Source organism: Nelusetta ayraudi, unplaced genomic scaffold (genome assembly GCF_046127955.1).
Source record: "Nelusetta ayraudi isolate G7.1 ecotype Tasmania unplaced genomic scaffold, CSIRO-AGI_Nayr_v1 ptg000015l, whole genome shotgun sequence".
Classification (NCBI taxonomy): domain Eukaryota; kingdom Metazoa; phylum Chordata; class Actinopteri; order Tetraodontiformes; family Monacanthidae; genus Nelusetta; species Nelusetta ayraudi.
The window spans coordinates 2,705,330-2,725,447 of NW_027466065.1; the positions used below are offsets into that span (position 1 = coordinate 2,705,330).

The window sequence follows — 20,118 nt, forward strand, 5'->3', positions numbered from 1 at the left end:
CGACGGTCCCGCGAGCCAACCAGGCCCAGACACCGTCGACAGTCCGTCCACAGCAAATCCTCTGCCCGACGCCCCAATTGGTCCCACGAGTGGGGGGGGGTGAAGCAAGCGGCGGAGGATGAAGCGAGAGGTGAGCAGCCAGCGGCTTTTCGCACTCGGTCCGTCTCCAGTCGATACGGCGACGCTCGGCTCCTTTCGCTTCGCCGTGTCTCAGGCCAGGAGAGAGAGAGAGGCGGCAAAAATATATAAATAAATAAGAATAACAAGCGCGCTGGCTGGTCAGCGACCGGTAATGAAACCACCGGAGCCGCCGCCGCCGCCGCCGCAGTTTTAATGCTGGACGAGAAAGACGGAGGCGGTGATCACAGGGGGAGGAGTCGGACCCCCGGAGGAATGAAAAGGTCATTAGTGCGGCGACGCAGGAGGCCACGGTAATAAGATGTGCAGCAGTGTAGACCTTTTCCACTGAAGGGGGGAGGTGGGGGAGGGGCAAGGGGGAGGCTGTATCGACACCAAATAAGCAGGTACCCTCAGGTTTAATTAATGGAATTAATTAAAGTTGTGTTCCGTGTGGTGTAGCAGAAAATGTCCTCAGGAGAAGGCGGCAAAATAACAAGCTCGTTGAAAAAAAAAAAAAAAGAAAAAAAAGAAAAGTGTTGTTTGGTGTATTGTTAGTCTGTCAGGAGGCCACTGACTCTGGAGCCGATCCAAAGCCCTGTTCAGTGGCCACCCCCCCATCCAACCACGTCCTCCCAGGTGTGGGACCAACAGGTTGGTGGTCCCACACCTGGGGCGGAGCCCCATAGGTGCCAAATCTCAGATCCCTGATGAAACACAGTGGAGGCTGTGCTCTCCCGTCACCCTGGAACTTAGTCCTGGACTGGGCCAGCTGACTTGTGTGTGTGTTTTTTTTTTTTTTTAGAAAAAAAAAATCCCTGGGTTCGGATTTGGGCGGGAAAAATAGCACGCAGATTTTTTTTTTTTTTTTTTTTGTCACATGCTCATAGAATGTGCAGTGAAATGCAAAAGTGGCAACCATCATGCCATCAGCAAAACACAACATTCACAGTATAGAGGGAGCAGCAGGAACAATCATTAATAACAATATTTACACTATATATACAAGCATTTTTTTTCTTCAATACAAAAGAAGCGCTTGGTTGGACGACAGAATCTACATGGCTGCCACCGTCTGACAAGCATCATCGCCTCCAAAGATCGGGATTTGAGAAACGAGAGGACAAAACGTACAACCATCCCGTTGTAATGTTACTGAAGTGGATTCATTTTCTCCTCGGTGGATTCTAAAGACGCGTTACAACTCGTCACTGCTGCACGTCGCTCTTATCTGCACAGTTGTAGTTTCCAGTTTCCAGTTGCGCCTTTCACCCAACACTTGCGGGATCCTCAGGCGTGGATGGACAGAGAGCTGAAGGAGCTCCCACTCGGCGTCGCCACACATCACCGAGGCAACCAAATGCGAAAGTTCTGAACCTTTTTATCCTTTTGTGTATTTTAGGCCTGAATGAAACGTCCATAATTAATGGTGCCAGACTCTCTCCCCTCTGTCCAAATATTTATCGTTAGACAGTAAGAACCCGAGCCATATCTTTGTGCCTCAAAAACACTTTCAGCCGCCCGATGAAAGAGCTTCGAAGAGGCACTGGGAAAAAAAAAAAAAGAACACAAAGCCAACCTCGGCTCTCTGTGGTTACATCAGGCGCCGGTTTTCATGTTGCCTATTTTAGCCATTGTGTATAACGCTAACAAATAAAGACAAAAGATGAGGAAGAACAGCTTAAAAAAAACCAACAGCAACAACAACAACAAGAAGCATCTCACAAAGCAGAGCCTGTTAATTGTTGCACATAATTCACACACCGCCGCAGTTTGGGGAATTACCGAGAGAGAAGAGGCGCGGGGAGGGAAAAAAAAAGGTGACAAAGCGGCTCTGAGGTGGGTGGAAAATAGTTGCAGGCTGCGTCGGCTTGGCGAGCTCGGAGCTGAAAGCAGGAGCTGATTGTGCGAAAGCACTTCAGGCGACTGGGGGGGCGGGGGGGGAAACAACAACAACGACAAACAACAAACAGCCGGGGCTGCAAATCTCTGCAAACGCGTGCGGGGCAAAGCAAACGTCTGAAGAACTCTGAAGAGGATAAAACGTACGTGAAAAAAAAATAGTATTTATCTAAACGTACGACACTCCGTGTCGCCGCTAAGGTTAGCCCCTCCCTCTGGGGACACCCGCGATAAATATGTAGCATGTGGACTCGTGCGTCGAGCGCTGACGCTCCCGCACGCCGCCGCCGCCGCCGCTGCTGCGAGAGTCTCCTGGCAGGAGGACGTTTCCGAGGACGCCAGTTCCTCAAGTACCAAAGATTCTGCGAAGTTCAAGCACCAGTCATCGTCGTTGCTAGCATCTGATCTGGGCAACGATTCGCTGCTTCGTACCGAAGGCCTGGACCTCAAATAAAGATTCAGCTGCACGAGGGAGCCGGTTGTAACTGCTTTTAAGACGCTATGACAAGAAAAAAAAGAAAAGAAGAAGATAAGGTATGAAAAAGTGGGGTTAGGGTAAAACAGCAGCTTACGGGAGTGGAGAGGAGTCACAGGCGGCCAGTGGGAATCGTCTGACATTTGAATAAAGCGCATTTAGCTCACCTCTAACACCGATGGGTTTAAAAAAAAAAAAAAAATTATCCCTCACGACAGAACTAGCCCCTGGGCACTCAAGTCATAAAACAGGCGCCAAAAATACTGCGGAAACACGTAGGTGGCGCACGAGACCATCCATTTAGGTGCAGGAATCCTTCGAATTCAGGCCTGCAGCTACACTGCAAGACCAGCACTCTGATGCTGACTGGCGACATGGCTTGTCCTGCTGAACACAAGTCATGTTCAACAACTCCTTTATGGCTGCATCATCACGCGGTTCTGTTACACGGAAGCGCTAATGGCGGGGCGTCGATGCCAACATGCAAAGTGTCGGTGCCGGTGAAATATAATCCGAGGGCGGCCGATCAGCCGCTCCTCCGATTACCCTCCTCTGACCCGGCTCAACGAATTCTTGCCATCGATCTTCAGGCTGCGACGCGGCGCAGAGTCCAGTCGGAAAGCACCCGAGGGGGGGGGGGGAGGAATCGAGCGGGGCTGGATGATGAAGAGCCGAGAGTCGCCGACGGGTTTCGATCACTAAAAACTGCACAATGCGACGTCCGCGCCGGCCGTGTGACTTTAAATAGTGGGGGTGCCGTGTTACACAGGGCTTTGTCAATAGGTATTAGTTGTCCAGAGACGTCTCAACACGTCCAGTCGCGTGTTTTACGCACGTCGTGTGATTCGATACCCGGGAAAGATCGGATTTCACGACTGAGATTGGGAACTAAAAGGTCCCACGTTCTGAACACTTTTACATCTTGATTGTGTTTTAATATATTCAAGGCACTCCAGCCAGTGACCAGAAAACAGCGTATTTAGCCCTCTGCTTGCAGCCACCCACTGAAATTTACGTTTTCTCGAACCTCCCACGTTTGGAAGTCTCAAGCAAAAATGAAGGTGGCCACAGGGGGCGGAGTCAACGCCTGGCTGTGGGTTTAGTCACCGATCAGGGGGATTGTCGGTATCAGTGCCCTTTGTGACCTCACAGAGGACACGTCTCTGAAATGTGGAGCAAACTGAACTGGTCAAAAAAAAACTAATTTCTGGTGACTCACTATGTTAGAAAGCGCAATGAATTCAGCACAACCATGGACCTTTATACACTACTTGGCTCTCAACTGTACTCACTGCCTTATGCCTTCCCTCTGGGTTGATTTTCCCAAGATGCAGCCTGCAGCAACGTGGACAGAAGTCAAGTCGAGCCTGTCGTCGCTCAGCGTCGCCACCCGCAGTCCTGCAGAGGTTGACGGTCGAGGCCGCAGTGCAACCCACAGGACGGACGCTCAGGTCCTTAATTGCCACCTTTTAAAGTGAAATCCTTGCACGGCAGCGTAAACAAATCCGTCCCTCCTGGTTGCGGCCCGTCGGCCTTTTACAACAAGCTCACTAGCGTCCGGTCCAGCCCAGGGTGATTGACAGCAGCTGCAAGTGATTAGCCTATTAGCAGCGGCCCTGAGCCGCAGCATCATGAGGGAAATCCTGGCTCAGCCTTAACACCAGTCAGTTGGAAAAATATTCAGCACAGGTGTGTTTAATGTTCCGGCTGCAAGGTGACACCCAAGGCTACCAAGTCATTCAGTTAAGCGCCGATTCTTTTCTTTTTTTTTTTTCTCCGCACGACTTTTGAGGCCTCTCCCGGATCATATCCGTCATCTGCCGTGGCTTTATTGGAGCCGAGGTATCACGTCAGTGTATTTGGGGGCTTTGATAAGTGGAAAACAAGGAGCCGACTGGAGGCCGGCTGGCCTCTATTCAATTTAGAAAACCCACCGCGCCGCCGCGGCCCCGGTTAAAGTTATAGCGCGTCGCCAAGCCGGAGCTGCCAGGAGACATTCTGCACTAATGAATTGCTTTAAATTTATTTTTATTTTTATTTTTTTTACTGTTTTTGATGAAATTGAGGATGACAGAGAGATGTGTAACGTCTCCCACGGCGTCACAAAAAAAACCCAACAACCTCCTGCCCTATGAGAGGCGCTACAGGAACCAACAGGTTCAGGAACAGCAAATTCCCCACAGCTTTCTCCCAGGTAAATGCTAAACACTTCTGGTTGGATGCTAAATGCATTTATATATATGTGTGTGTGTATATATTTATATATATACTAACATACGCACACACACATACATGTGTGTGTATATATATATACACTAACTACACATATACAGTATATACACATATATATATATACACACATACACACATATATATATACATACATACACATATATATACACACACACACACATACATACGTATATACACACATATACACACGTTTATCATATGTATTGTGTATATAGTGTACATTTGTATTTAATAGGCTGCTAATTACTTGTGCGATATCAGTAAAGTTGGATCTAACCTAAACCTGCAGTCTCGTGTTCCGTCGTCACATTTTTATGGCAGCATCATGTACATTTCTGAATAACTTCTGGCCTTCGTTCCCGCTCGCGCCGTCGACGGCGACTGTCCTTTAAAGGTTAGCAGCACGACGACGACGACGACTCAGACTGGGCGCCCGCGAAGCTGATCACCGTCCGGGCCACTTAACGCTTCATCACGTCGGGCCCCTCCGATCAGCCGCTGCCGCAGCTGCTTTGAAACGAGGGCCATCCTTAAGACGCCGATGACATTTGTGATGGCGAAGTGACATTTTCGGGAAAAGGTGGCGATGAACTGGGACGGCGAGCAACGCCGCTGCCCACAGCAACCTTTTTCTATATAAAGTTCTTTTTATTCTGACATTTGAAACAATGTCGGGATGATAGCGAGACCGTTGGCGGGTTTGGATGAGACACTTAAAGACCAGCGAGGATTTCTTCTTCTTCTTCTTTTTTTTGGTTTCATAAATCAAGACAGGAAGTGGGAGGCGCGTTGAGGCGGGTTAATTGCAAAACCAATGTTTTAATAATTATTATATTATTATTATTAAATGAATACGAGTGATGAAATACTTTTTTAAAAGGTTGAGAACGTGCAAGGCAAAAAGCATAAAACAGAAATGTCTAGTCTAAGATGCAGGCAAATCAAAAATAAATTAAAGGCTTTTCATGTCATTAAGGATTACAGCAAACCAAAAGTGCTGTAAGAAAAAAAAAAAAAAAAAAAAAAGAAATAGAAGGGGGGGAGGGGAAATATACATTAGATTGTAATGCGTTTCACAATTCCCTGAATTAAAAAAAACAATATTTATTTCATAGGGTTTGCAGCACTCTACCTCTCTTCCATCATGAATAATACCTCTTGCTGTTAGTGTTAAGGAAGACGTGTTCAAGTGCGTCCGTCTTCCGCACGTCGCCTCGTTACGTCCTGTGGTTGGTGTGCTGGCTGGCTGGCTGGTGGAACAACGAGTTTGTCGTTCTCGGACTGCTTCCTCTTCCAGGTTGCATTCCGCAAGAGTCTTTTCGCAGCAGAGTAAACAATAGGGTTGTGTTCCGTTGTGTTGTGTTTGTTTTGTTTTTCTTCCTTCTTCCCCCACCGACAGCAACAAATAAGACAAGGAAATGAAAGAGGCAGGTACGGCACGTTCTCAAACGACAAACTTGTTCTTGGTTGTGGAGCCGCTTTTGGTGGCCGTGTCGGTGTGAGACTGGTAGCCGATGGTCATCTTCATGGGGAGCCCCAGGCGCTCCTTGTAAACTCTCCTGTTGGCGACGAAACCATTCAAATAAAACTGCTGAAGGTGGCGGCAGCAGCAGCAGCAGAGCGGACCGACTCACCCTATGTGTGTCACAGCTTCCCGGTTCTCGTAGTCCGACGTCCACACGGCGATCTTGTCGCCTTTGGAGCGGATGTTGACCACGGCGCCGCAGACTTCGTCGCTGTGGTCGTCGAAGGACTCGCCCACCAGGCACAGCAGCTGGTGAGGGCAGAGGGGAGGGGAGGTCAAACCCACCACGGTGAACTGGGCCATGCAGCCGCTAGGTGGTGCCATTCAAAAAAAAAAACACTCAACGTCTGATCAAATTGCCATTGCAATTTGCAGACTGTGGTTACGTCAGTTCAAGCTATCGTGGTATTTATAACAATCATTTTTTTTTTTTTTTTTACTAACCCTGAGCCTGAATAACGAGCCAAGGGCAAAATAAAAGCTCACTCAGGGATAAATCTGACAGCGGCGCAAGGATTTATAGGGGATCAGAACTCAGCATTACCCCCCCCCCCCCTGCCCAAATCCCCAGCGTGTCCGCACACGTGCTCGATATCTGCAAACGTGTCCGTCCACGATCAGCTTCTTAATTTCAACTGCGGAAAAACGCGGGTGAAACGCAAGAGACGAGCGTCGTCTTGCCAGCAGCAAACTGCGTTGCCATCGAGGGCTCGGCGCTGCCGCCGGTGGCCAGAGGGAGTATGACTGATGCTGCCGCATCGCCTTCGCTCAGCTGTCCACCGGTTGACATTTTACGTTTCCACCGGATGAATTTGACATTCCGGCATCCGTCCTTGAGGATGTGTGTATTATTGATCCGTTGGTGCCCGCGAGCATCGGACGCGTCAGAATGGACAGCGAAGCGAACGGATTCCAGCTGCAACAAGGTCGTAAACGCATCATAGGCTCAGTGCGCTTCTTCTGAATGAATTATGCAACTTGTTTTTTTGTTTGTTGACCGACCAAACACAGTGGAGCGTTGAAATAATCAAAAATGTTGGCAGTAGCTGCGTTTCCATTACCCCTAGAATTGCGCAAAACCTAAATATCGCAATAAAGAACCGGTAACGGAAACACCTGAATTTGGAAAAACCTCTCAAACATAGCGAAAAGGTTTCGACGCTCTCATGAGGTAGTTTTTCCAGACGTGTCGATATCGAAGAGTATCGCAAAGGTGTGATGGAAACACTTTCATCGCATTTACGCGTCGCCGGACGTGACGTACGGGGGTCACGTGACCAGTTACCTTCAAGTGAAAATGCCGCGTTATGTTTGGACGGAGGAGGAGACGGGATATTTTACACAAGTAATCAAAGAGAAAAACGTAACAGCCATTGTTGACGGCAAACAAACGCAAAGGTAATTCTCGCGAGATCTTACGAGAATCACGTCCTGTGAGGCGAGATTTTACGAGTTTTAGAGAATTACGGCTTACGTGCTTCACACCGTTCGTATTTTGCGAAAAAAACTGTCATGGAAACGTAGCTACCGGAACGTCCGACGACGGCCGCTTCACGCCCTGGATGAACGCCATGCTAGTGATGAGGCAGGGGCAGAAGCAGGAGCTGTGATGGTGAAAGGTGCTGCTGCGCTGAGTGCGACCCGTGACCTCTGCTGTCGTCGCGTTCGTTTGCGACCCGCCGTGAACATAGCAGCGCAAAGAGCGGAATAAGCACTCTGGGGCGCCGCCGACGAGCTTGTGTGTGTGTGTGTGTGTGTGTGTGACTCAGAAACGCAGCTTCTCGGGGGGGAAACCAGCAGTCTCGTACGTACGGTCTCCAGCCAGAAGCGGTCCAGGTCCATCCTCCTCTGCTGCTTGTTGAGCGTGAGCAGCCAACGTCCGCCGCGCTTGTTCCTCTCGTCCTCCCACATGGGCTCGATGCCGTCCTGCAAGCGCAGCGTGGCAGCGTCAACAGCCGCGGCCACGCAAACCCCTCCGCTTTAAACCTCCGTGGCGGCGGCGGCGGCGGGCAAATGCAACACGCACCTTGAAGAGGGAGTAGTCGCAGCCGGACAGGAGGTTGCTGGACAGCTGGATGTGGTTGTAGAGGCTGAAAGGAGAGACGCACACGCAGCCTGCTGATCCGACACCACGTCAAGAATTATTGATATTGTTGTTTCTCCTGCGGTAGATTCATTGCTCCTTACGCCCAGAAATCCTCCACCGTGTCAAACTTGGAGATGAGTCGCAGGTTGGCCTGCCACGTTTTGCTCTTGTCATTTTTGAAGAACCACAGGGACCATCTGGGAGGGGTGGGGGGCAGGGGGACAGGGGGGATTAACAATAAAAGAGAGAGAGAAGAGGAGGTGCATGAATAAAACAAGTCCCCCCCAATTAGGCGCGGGGTAAACCTCAGCCACCGAGCGCCGTCGAGCCTCGGCGCTAACGAGCGGCGCACGGCTGCACCTGGATGCCGCCGCTCGCTCGCTTTAATCAGCTGCGACGGCGTGTCGTGGCGGCCCGGCCCTGAATCCTCTTAAGGCTCAGCAGCTGCCGCTCGTTCTCACGGTTGGGAAATAAGCAAGAAAACTCGAAAAGCCTTTAACCCTTTGCTCGTTTAGAGGGCGCCATGCCTGGAATATGTTTGTATTCAGCTCAGAAAAATGGCAACAAGAGCAGAGAGGCTGCATTTAACACATAAAATATGTAAAAATAGAAAAAACAGTCAGGGGGTTTCTTGGTTTTTTCTTATAAATGTGTGCAAAATTGTGCAATTATTCCAACCTATGAACAGGCTGACAACTCTCTCTCTGTTCCCGTCCCAATTTCCTCAATTCTCACTGCTGACCCCGCACCTCAACAAGTCACACCTCTGCAGTGACCAACCACCAGCCAGTGAGCACTTGGCACCACCTAGAGGTGGAAAAAAGATCAGCAGATCTTATTATTCCGGGGCACAAAGAGTCAAGAGGCTCCAACCTGGTCAGTTTTTATTGCGAAACCGTGCGGTTGAATCACGACAGTGCGAGACTTGGAAATGTAGAGCGCGGCGCCGCTGCACTGAGTCGCAGCAGCCCGTCGGAGCGGAAGACCTTCACAAGGATCCGAGCAGTTCGCGGAGGTCACACAAGACAATCACAGGAGTTACTGTGGGGAAATAAAGCCGGCGGTCCGGTGCAGACGGCCTTTGTTTGGCCTGTGGGAGAGAATCCACTTTCACACAAGACCACCGCAGAAACGCGTAGACAGAGAGAGAGAGAGAGAGAGAGAGAGAGAGAGAGAGAGAGAGAGAGAGAGAGAGAGAGAAGCGAGCTAAAATTAGCGGCGGCGGCGGCAGGCAGTGATACACTGGCAGCAGGAACGTTTGGGAAAGTTGGTGTACACCGACGAACCTGCGCCAACAACAAGTGTAAATTTCCTCAGTGCCTGCAATTTATTTCGACTAGATTCTATTTAAGAGTTGCATTCTCGATAAATGTTGTTAATGAGCATGTTATCTATTTATAAAGAAACATAGAAGGTATTTCGTGCTTATATTTGGACTTTACTGGCTGTTCTGGTCACATCTGCTGGGTTTGACAACTTTAAAAAAAAAAAAAAGAATTCATTTCGAAATGAAATGTTTTGCAAAACCAGCACGAACATCAACCAATGACATCTGGTCGAGCAAAAAAAAAAAGAAAAAAAAAAAAAGAGACCCCTTGATTATTGTTCCATCCAGTCACTCGCTGACGACCTGTATGCGGCCCTCGTTCCAACCAATCTACGTCTGCGTGTTTTTTTTATTTTAATTTTTATTACGCTCTGGACATTTTCCCAGTTCATCAGTGCGGCTTAGGGCAAGCCATTAACCACCGCATGCTCGCGCTGCCTCCACCCGCCAACCTTGACATGAAAAAAAAAAAATGAACAGTCCGCCGCCATCAGTTATTTCCAGAGATTAATTACGCAAGACGCGACAGGACCCTCGAGACGAGGGTGGCTGTTTGTTGGTGTGAACAGCCTGGTTCATTCCAATCAGATATAGTTTTTGCAGGGCGCCGACCTGTTTTGGAGGGGGTGCTTGATGTAGGATTCGGGGTTGACGAGCTCCTGTCCGCTCTCCTCAGCTCCGTCCTCGTCAGGCTGGGGGGGACTGGGCTTGTTCTCCTGGGATGAAGAGGTAACAAGGGGAAATCACCAAAAGCATCACAATCTAGGAAGGATGTCCACGTTAGATACAAGATACAAGGTAGGGTGGTGGTGGTGGTGGTGGTTAAATTCGGAAGAAATAGGACAAGCAGCCGCTGACAATGCATAAAAGTGAAGCAGATTCTCCACTTGTGGAAAAGCAACGTCAGAAGGGAACTAACGTGATAAACCGGTGACGTCAGCGGGCACTACTGATGGCAACATCTGGTGCACATTTGACTGCGTGACGCGAGGCAACACTTTCACCCCGACTAGCTCTACAGTGGCTAACCCACTAGCCACGGTGGGACGACTAACTTTACCCGCCGTCATTGTGGAGCGCACACGCGGACGGCCGTATCTGCTCCCAACTTTGTTTGCGAACGTGCGGAAGGAACAACGTGTCGTTTCCATTCATCGCGACCACGCTGAGAACTCCTTGTTTGGTCAAGCCATAAATGCCGAAGTCTGCGTTGCGCCATGTCAATTAGCGTCCAGTGCCGAAGTTTAACAGTTTGTTTCGTGTTTAAAAAAATAAATTAAAATAAAAAAGACAGGGGGGAAACTTTTATGTGTAAACCAGAGGCTTTTTGCCGTCTCTTAGCATTAGCCGGAGCAACGAAAGCTGACGCCGGATTGCAGTAGAGGTCAGCAGGGAGCGCTGACAGCCAAAACGGACCGCAGACTTTCTGCCAAACTTTGCACTCTAACCACGCGGTTTCTCACACCGAATTGAACGGCAGCCGGAAATAAACATGCCGTGTCATAGAAGTTGTACAAAAGACTCAAAAACCCGCGGCAAATTCATGCCAGGCCAAAAAAAAGGCACGTTTTGTAATGGGAGTTCGCCACGTAAAGGTGAACGGCATGTCGGTTAGCTGTAGCGTCAGCCTTAAACTCGGGAGATCTCCATTCACAAACATTCCTCATCCAAGTTTAGGGTCGTGGCACTGTCACACAAACTAGAAAGTACCCCCAAAGAGCGCCTGCTTTCCGGTTAAGGGTCCACTTTTCACACCGGACTGACACATAAAGTTGTTCTCCTGCCTCCGGTTCGGTCGCATTCCGTCGCTGAAGCAGCGAGCAACGAAAACCCATGGAAAGTGTTTTGACATGTTCCGAGTGGAGAGCACTCACCGGTTCGGCGGTCGCCATCTTACAAATCTCTGTTAGGAAAGTTTCTGTTCATTGGACGAGGCTGCGCAGTGTGACGGTGTTATGGCGAGTTATGTACGACGGGAGCGGGCACAGCCAAAACAGACGGCTCAAAAATAAACCTTGTTTTCGATATTGGGTTTTACGTTTGGAAAAAAAAAAAGTACAAATGAACATGAGTTTTAATAGAGGCACTGACCTCACTGTGAAACTTGACAGTGCTCTCCTTTTAGCAAATTAAAGTGCTTATTTTATTAATTGGCTGTTATTTCCTGTCATTCAGCGGTTCATCATTTAATCTCTTTATTGATACTCACACCATCGAGCCAAACCGACACAATAACACAATTTGATGGATCCATATGCTATTAAAAAAAATAATAAAAAATAAAATAAAAAATAAAAGCTGATATGTGGACGACGAGTTATTGGGTGAGTGCTGTTCTATTCGGGGGGAAGACCATCACGCGCGCAAGAGGTCAACCCTGAATTTAAAAAAATAAAATAAACACAGAATAGCATCTTAAAATAGTAAGAGTGTTTGGGTACCAGTTGTCTTAAAACATATTTTTGTTTCTTTCATTGTAATTAGAGTGACAACTTTAATCTCAGAATTCTAAGGAGAAACACAGATTTGTGATGGAAAGAACCGGAACTTTGACTTAAATATTGGTGATTATGGGTAATAAAATAAGTACAGTAGTAATACCAATAATACCAGTAATTACCACGTTCCCCACCGCATCTGTACAGCTCCCGCGAGATGCGCGCAATTCTCGCCGGTCGCGCACAACTCGCCGTAACACTGGCCGGCCGCCGCGCACATGCGCCGTTTGCCGCCTCTGGCTGGCTGCTTCCCGGCGACTCCACCCCTCCAGCAGACGCAGGCATGGCGAGCACCGAGGCCAGAAGGGAGTGCGAGACACAGGGCTGCAGCAAGGATGCCAAGCTCCAGTGTCCCACCTGCATCAAGCTCGGCATCCAGGGCTCGTACTTCTGCTCGCAGGTAAGCAGCGGCGTCCCCGGCGCGTCCGCCTCGAAGGGCGGCTGCAGACCCGGGACCAGGGCCCCGGCGTTTTATCACGAGGCTGCTAGTAGCTGTCAAGCTAGGTGGTGCAGTGTCAGTGTGGCTTCCTTCCACCCGGTGGACCCCCACATCTGCAATTGCCGTCAGAAACAACGGCACGCTCTGTCACGTTTCCGCATTAGAGCTTAAAACGTCAACTGTTCGCTGCAACTTCAGCCATCGCCTCGTGTGAACGCAGCCGGAGCCGAGAGGGAGCGCGCCGCTAGCTAACTGTTGCGTGCCTGGCCAAGGTGGCTGATGGAACCGTCCCGGGTCAAAAATCAAAAAATCTAAAGTCGAGTTCCTCTGAAACGGTCTGTGAATCGGCCCCACAGGTTTAATTGGGAGGGTGGGTTTATTTATTCACCCATTGTAAGGCGGTTGAAGCACGGTTGGTGTTGGCGATGTGATCAGGCGGAGCAGCTCGCGACGATGCTGGCACTACTTTCCTCTCAACGCCGGCTGTCTTCCTGTCTACAAGAGTGAGTGAGTTGTCCGTCAGCGAAACGGTACAACTTTAAAGTTGTGACACTGCTCAACAGCATAGGTTGCCGATAGATAAAGCTGACTTGTACGACGGGGACTCTCTTTCACTCATTCCCGAGCTGGACTTTCCTATCTCGTCATGTGGCGCGTGTGATTTTTCATACAGTGCCCTGGCATTTGACCCTTGGGGCAGTTCTGCAGCCGTTGCAGTTTTGGCTGTGCAACCTGATCCCGCCCCCTCTCTCTCTCTCTGTCACCCCCCCCCTGCGTCTGTGGTGCTGTCAACTGTTCAGCGGACCTCTGAACTTTTTTTGCAACTCAAACTGACAAATTGTGACTGAATATTTATGCAAGAGCGAGTTTCGTGAACTCCGCGGCTCAGGATCTGTGAGTGCGAAACACATTTTAAGTGAGCTGTCCTTTACTTCCAGGAATGTTTCAAAGGAAGCTGGGCGTCTCACAAGCTGCTGCACAAAAAAGCAAGTAAGTCTCACAGAGCGGCCACGGCCACTCAATCAAGTCTTCGCCTGATTAAAGGTTTAGCGGAGGCGCTAATGCGAGAGAGTGGAGCGCCGTGGCCTGGTGTGTGAACCAGCACCGCGGTCTCAGATGCTTCAGGGGCCTTTTGCTTTGTTTGCTGCAGAGGAGGACAAGAACCAGAATGAATCCAAGAACTGTGTGGAGAAGGACATCAACACAGACCCCTGGCCGGGCTACCGCTACACCGGGAAGCTACGCCCGCACTACCCACTGGTACGCTGCCGCTGCTGCTGCTGCTGTTTAAAAAAATAATGATAAAAAAAAAAACTACAGTAGTGTAGTTTGGACTCCATGTAACTTCTTATTTCTGTCAGGTATGTGAACTAATTTCTGTACCCTTGCCGTTTGCAGACCCCCCTGCGACCTGTGCCCAGCGCCATCCAAAGACCCGACTACTCTGAGCATCCAAGAGGTAACCCCGCCCCCTCTCGCCCACCACCACCACCACCGACCTCAGCCCCAGATGACTCTGTTTTCTAGTCAACCAAACTTCCCTCATCTTGCTGCATGGCAGCTGCTGCTGCTCTTCCAAGCATATGTTTCTCCTTCACGTTTTCTTTTTCTTTTTTTTTTTTTTGCACAAATGCACTGATGATGAGCCAGTGGGGGTTTGTTGTGGTTTCGCTCTCACCGTGTAAACGCCGGCCAGCGCTGTCTGTCTGTTTGTGTCTGTCTGATCGCCTTAAAGCAGCCACAGGCGACTGCAGACTCTCTCCCAGCCGGGATGGGTGGAGCGCCGTCGCCGCCCTCGGGCCTCACGTACGACGGTTTTCAACCTGCCTTGTTTACCTCCACCTCCCCGGACTCTTGCTATTCACGGTGCAACCATGGCAACGCCTCCATCCTTGTCACGTAATAGATTGGATCCCGCCGGTCGCCATGGTTACGGCCTCCTCTGAAAGGGACTCGGCCGCAGCGGCTCGCAGAAGGCTAATTGTTTGCAGCCCTATTATTGGAAAAGAAATATTATCATCGTCATTATTATCATCATAGAGTGCAACACACTGGCTGCTAACATTACGGAATGGTTGTGTTGCTTGAGTGGCCACACTGATTATTTTTTGTTGTTGTTTTGTTTTCCTCTGCTTTTTTTTTTTTTTTTTGTCAGTAGCAGCCTCACTGAAGCTGAAGTAAGTGCAATTGATTGTTGCGCTCGCAACCGTCACCCCCCCCCCCCCCCCCCGCCCCCCCCCAACCCCTCCCCGCCCTCCCGGTCACTGTGGAGGGGGTGCGCTTGATTTGCTTATAGATTTGACCGACACATAGAAACTGTCTGGATGCATAAGGGCCCTGCCTGCTCGCTTCCTGTCCCCCCCCGTCCCCCCCCACCTCCCGTCTGTGGTCTGAGCGGACTGGGGCGACGCTCAGACCGTAGACGACTTAGCCAAAAGCTTTGCACACAAGCCGGCGTGAAAGCTTTGCAGCGCTGCCAAGAGCCTCTGCATTCATTGAGAAAGATGCCGTCGAGCCCAAAAGATCTCTCGTGCAGCGAGAAGCAGCAGGTCAGGGAGCAGAGCCAGGCTCAGGCTTGGTGTTCTTGAGGATTTTCCTCCTTTTCATTTATTAATTTATCATTATTATTATTATTTTTTTTAATCTTTCTCCCCTTAATTGTGCCTTAATTCGCTGAAAGTCTTGGACCCCAAGGCCTTTACGCACCGCTGTCGGCAAGAGGAGCTGCTGCAGGAAGTTGTAAAAGCTTTCCGATCGAGGTCAGTTTTCGACGAGCGCGATCTTGAAGTCGGTCTACGGCAACGGCACGATGGGCTGATAAGCTCGTTATTGACTTTGTCTCCCCCGTCACTATAAACATCAATTTAAGGACGTAATGTGTCAGAGTGTCGCCATCCAGTCGGAGCAGTTTTCCAGCTGCTGCTGCTGAACCTCCTCCTCTCTGTGGTCCAGTTTCAACTCTTTGGGTCGTTGGTGTGAGGATCTGGACATTTGTCACGTTGTTTGTGCCGATTGTTGGCTGCACACGCGGAAGTGTGAAGGCCCGGTGGGGCCGCAAGACGGCGCGCACGATGAAATCCGTCGGCTCCAAACACACACACACACACACACACACACACACACACACACACACACACACACACACACAGCGTGGGAATCGATGGACTCGGTCATCTCTCAGGACTAAATCTCCCAGCTGACGTCCGTCTCAGAGTCCTGACAGACGAGCGGCGGCTGTTTTATTTTTTCGGGACGGCTGATTGGCCTCAGCCGGTGAATGACGGGGGCTCGTCTTGTCTCTCCCCCCCCCCCCTGCAGGCGTCTCGGAGTCGGAGCAGTTCCTGAAGGGGACGTCGCAGATTAAGATCCTCTCCGGCGATGACATCGAAGGCATGCGGGTGGTGTGCAAGGTAGGCGTAGCGGGTGCCGCCCTGCTGGTTTGGTTGTGCTGGGATTTGAGATTTTCAGTGCATTTAATCTGCGGCTCTTTGTTTTTGTTTGTTAATGATGCAGCTGGCACGAGAAGTCCTGGATATTGCGGCTGTGATGGTCAAACCGGGTGCCACCACGGAAGAAATCGACCACGCTGTGCATCTGGTAGGAACACACAGACATATGTGTAAAAAAAAAAAAAAAAAAAAAAAAAGGGGCAGGCAGCGACGCCGCCAGCCGAGGTTGTAACGTCCCTGCGATGTGCTCGCTGTCGCCAGGCCTGCACGGCGAGGAACTGCTACCCGTCGCCGCTCAACTACTACAACTTCCCCAAGTCCTGCTGCACGTCCGTCAACGAGGTCATCTGCCACGGCATCCCGGACAGACGGCCGCTGCAGGACGGCGACATCCTCAACGGTAGGCCCCACCCCCGCGGACGGGATTTCCCCGCGGGGTTTCTGCGCCCGATTGCTGCAACGCCGCTCCGCGTGTTCAGAACAGCCGCTGCTCCACGGGAAGGAGGAGAGGCTTCATCACTCAGCCGACACTCCCCTCAGAGTGTCTGATGGAATTCTTAGAATTGGCGCAGGCCTCGCTGTGTGGGCTGTCCTGACAAATCGTTTCATTAAGCTTTTAACTTGTAGAGAACTTCCTCTTACGCAATCCCTCCCTGTCGTATTTTCAGTTTTTTTCTCATCATTCCACATCTATCAGAAATGTAATGAATGACTCAATGGTTGCTCAGCTGCTCGCTCTGTGTCTATGTGGAAATAGCAATCTGGACATGTGTTTGTATATAGATATGCATGTATGTGTGTGTATGTATATACATATGTATGTGTGTATACATATGTATATATTGTATATACATGTATATATGTATATCTATATATACATATATTATGTGTATACATGTGTGTGTGTGTGTGTGTGTGTGTGTGTGTGTGTGTGTGTGTGTGTGTGTACATATATATATATATAAAAATATATATATACAATAAACACACACAGACACCATACACACCTACAGTAAACATGTATAGACGTTTATGTAGCATGAAAGGCAGTCTGACTTGTATGCTGTTGTTGCTTCCTGCAGTGGACATCACGGTGTACCACAACGGTTTCCATGGCGACCTGAACGAGACCTTCTTTGTGGGCGACGTGGACGAAGAAGCAAAGAAACTGGTTCAGACCACGTACGAATGCCTTATGCAAGCCATCGACTCCGGTACGGCCCGCACGCTTTCACATTCACTTGCACCCCCCCCCTCCCTTTACCGTCGCGGCCTCTCTCGTCACTTCGTGCTCTCCGCTCCACAGTGAAGCCCGGCATCCGCTACAGAGAGCTGGGCAACATCATCCACAAACACGCTCAGGCCAGCGGCTTCTCGGTGGTGAGGAGCTACTGCGGCCACGGCATCCACAGGCTTTTCCACACCGCCCCCAACGTGCCACATTACGCCAGTGAGTAGCCGTGTCGCGGCGTTGCGGGGAATTCCCCTCTCAGATCCCGTCTCGCTCGTGTCTGAATACAAACGGGACAAATCCGCCGTCTCTCTCCCCCTAGAAAACAAAGCAGTGGGAGTGATGAAGTCTGGCCATGTGTTCACCATCGAGCCAATGATATGTGAAGGTGAGGCGACTGCTTTTTTTTTTTTTTTTTTTTTTATTATCAAATGTCCAGTGTGTAATGTTTGGCCTGATGAACAATTTTTATATTGGTATAAGCTTAACATACTGCCCATAAATATATTAATAGAAGTGAACCGTCTCGGTACAATAAAAGTAATTTGTTTTTTCTACCCTTAGCACACTTCTTTTTTTACATATAAGAATCTTCATAGATCAACGATCTTGCTCCCAGTTAGCTGACATCTTGTAATGCCATATTTCTATGGAAGCCTAGTGTGGACAATCCAGATCGCCTGACGGCAACGTTTCGTAATTAGGATGAACGCTCACATCCTCAAATAAACCAACAGCGAAGAAGGTGTGACGAGGTGTCCAGGTTTGTGTGCGCAGGCCACCGTAGTTTACTGGCAAGCTCAGAAGAGGGGAGAGTGAGTGGGAGAATGCTGCAATCTAAAGTGTGTGTGTGTGTGTGTGTGTGTGTGTGTGTGTGTGTGTGTGTGTGTGTGTGTGTGTGTGTGTGTCAGGCGGCTGGCAGGACGAGACTTGGCCCGACGGCTGGACGGCGGTGACGCGAGACGGGCGGCGCTCGGCCCAGTTTGAGCACACCCTGCTGGTGACGGAGACGGGCTGCGAGATCCTCACCCGCCGCTGGAGGACAACGGCCGCGCCCACTTCCTGACCGAGATGTAGATGTAAGGAGGCCATCACCCTCCCTCCCCCGGCGACAAACCGAGTGGACTGGACCTGACACGGACGACCCGGCGCCCCGCTGGGTCGCCCGCTCACGTACACGCACCTCAGAACACGACGGAGCCGACCGTCACCCGGCGGCTTCGCACCCTCCTCCAAATTATGAACGAGTGGTTCCTCAAATCAAATAAAAGTACTTGAATGTGTCTTATGTCAGTTGCGAATCGCTTTATTGGTAAAACGTGGAGAGGGAAAGTATTTATTAGATTTTTGGTATTTCTTAGAGCCCAGATGTGACTGAAGCCTCCTCCGAGCTCTGGATCGTGTCTAGGATTTGTCTTTTTTTTTTTCTCTCTCTCTCTCTTCTTTTTTTACTGGTCTGCCTTCTGAGTCGAGGAGCTCAGGGTGAAACCAGTGATTCTCTTCTGCCTGCTAACCTGGTCGTTCTTACAAAAAAAAAAAAAAAAAAAAAATCAAAAATGATCAGCAATCTTTAACACGAGAAAACCTAACCGACAAGCATCCTAACATTGCTAACACTAGCCTGAAAAAGGACAGAAAAAACTAATCCCCCCTCAGTCAAGTGCAGAGATTGGCAAATATGTTTCAGTGGAGATTTTGGCGGTTCATGTCGGCTTTACTTGGCTGGAGAAAAAAAAAAAAAATGGAGCTTGTTCGTATCTTGCCTGTAACGAGGAGCCACAATCAGAGGATGCTAGCTTAGCTTAGCATAGCATACAAACTTATATTTTGAAAGTATTAATATTTTCCACCTAGCCCATAAGATGACGGTGGATGGTTCAGATTTTCATGGATGATCAATAATCTGGACTTTTTTATTTAAAAAAAAATAATAAAAAAATCACAGTAGCCGATTAACGCGCTGCTGAGATTCCTGTGGTTGCCTGGCAGAGGAGCACCGTCTCTAGAAATTGAAAAGTGCCGCACTTGTTTCCTTTGTCCCACGATTTTATAGCTCGGCTGTAGCAGAGATTGAGCCTTAATGTGTTGATGTGTAGGCACGTCGACGTCTGCGCGTCGTCTCCACCGACACCATCCACAGCGAGCGAGTGGGCGACGCCAGCGTTTCAAACACATGTCCAGAGGACTTGACGTCACCACAGTCTCTCTGCTGTCTTTGTACCCTTGAGAATAAATGGAGAAATAAACGATTCTTGTCTAACTCTGTGGTCGTCTCCTTCAGTCTTTATTACAGTGTTTTTATTTTCTTTTTATTCTCCATTCGGCACTCTGGAGGAGCAGCTGTGGCTCCGTTTGCAGCCTGCCGCCAAAACATACATTTTCATGTCACTCATTGGTTTCTACCTATCTTCAGGGCTTAATATATTTTCAATGCTGTTTTAACAGCATCATTTCACTGATTCCATCTTCTCATCCTGGTCTTTAAGTGTCGACCAGGAAGTGTCATGTTCGCTTGAGGAAGTTTCAGCTCTCCAAAAAGACCTTCAAGTGGAGTCCCAGATATTTAACCTGAGTGGGAAGCGAATGCATCAGAGCTGGTTCTTGGAACAGGTGCCCCACCAATCAACATGCCAGATGTGTTATTGCTTTGATCAGGTGAAACCAGTTAGGGATTTGTTAACCCAACGACTGCCAGTTTGTGGGATGTTTGCCGTCATGCGGCCAAGGAAGGACGTCAAGTGTGCCGTCTTATCAAATGGCTGATGGCTGCCATCTTTCACTGTTCAATGATGGCTGTCCCAGTCGCACTAAAAATC

At 49.5% G+C, this 20,118-nt stretch overlaps 2 protein-coding genes across 3 annotated transcripts; one reads left to right on the forward strand and one right to left on the reverse strand.

Annotated features, from left to right (window-relative positions):
* Window positions 1-6,107: 6,107 nt before the first annotated feature.
* On the reverse strand, window positions 6,108-11,958 carry eif4eb (eukaryotic translation initiation factor 4eb). Of its 2 annotated transcripts, none has more exons than XM_076023470.1 (7): window positions 11,895-11,958; window positions 10,298-10,401; window positions 8,460-8,555; window positions 8,299-8,362; window positions 8,085-8,198; window positions 6,382-6,521; window positions 6,108-6,306 (listed from the first exon to the last, which is right to left on the reverse strand). In XM_076023470.1, the coding sequence occupies exons 1-7, from the start codon at window positions 11,937-11,939 to the stop codon at window positions 6,192-6,194; spliced, it is 678 nt and encodes a 225-aa protein (XP_075879585.1). In that variant the 5' UTR covers window positions 11,940-11,958; the 3' UTR covers window positions 6,108-6,191. The 2 variants fall into 2 exon arrangements, with proteins under 2 accessions (XP_075879585.1, XP_075879586.1); XM_076023471.1 differs by lacking the exon at window positions 11,895-11,958 and adding an exon at window positions 11,560-11,707.
* A 396-nt stretch (window positions 11,959-12,354) lies between these two features.
* On the forward strand, window positions 12,355-19,562 carry metap1 (methionyl aminopeptidase 1). Its single transcript, XM_076023467.1, is given in 12 exon segments — window positions 12,355-12,583; window positions 13,561-13,612; window positions 13,773-13,882; window positions 14,021-14,081; window positions 15,941-16,032; window positions 16,136-16,219; window positions 16,333-16,471; window positions 17,154-17,285; window positions 17,378-17,521; window positions 17,625-17,690; window positions 18,214-18,336; window positions 18,339-19,562. Coding segments are annotated over 12 exon segments (1,161 nt in total). The 5' UTR covers window positions 12,355-12,466; the 3' UTR covers window positions 18,380-19,562.
* Window positions 19,563-20,118: the final 556 nt, after the last annotated feature.

Excerpts from the sequence above, each read along its gene's own strand:
- eif4eb (XM_076023470.1), bottom strand. The coding sequence starts at position 11,939 with ATGGATCCATCAAATTGTGTTATTGTGTCGGTTTGGCTCGATGGT. Across the intron at positions 10,402-11,894 it reads TGTCGGTTTGGCTCGATGGT|GAGAACAAGCCCAGTCCCCC; the intron begins GTGAGTATCAAT and ends TCTTCATCCCAG. Across the intron at positions 6,307-6,381 it reads GAAGCTGTGACACACATAGG|GAGAGTTTACAAGGAGCGCC; the intron begins GTGAGTCGGTCC and ends CGTCGCCAACAG.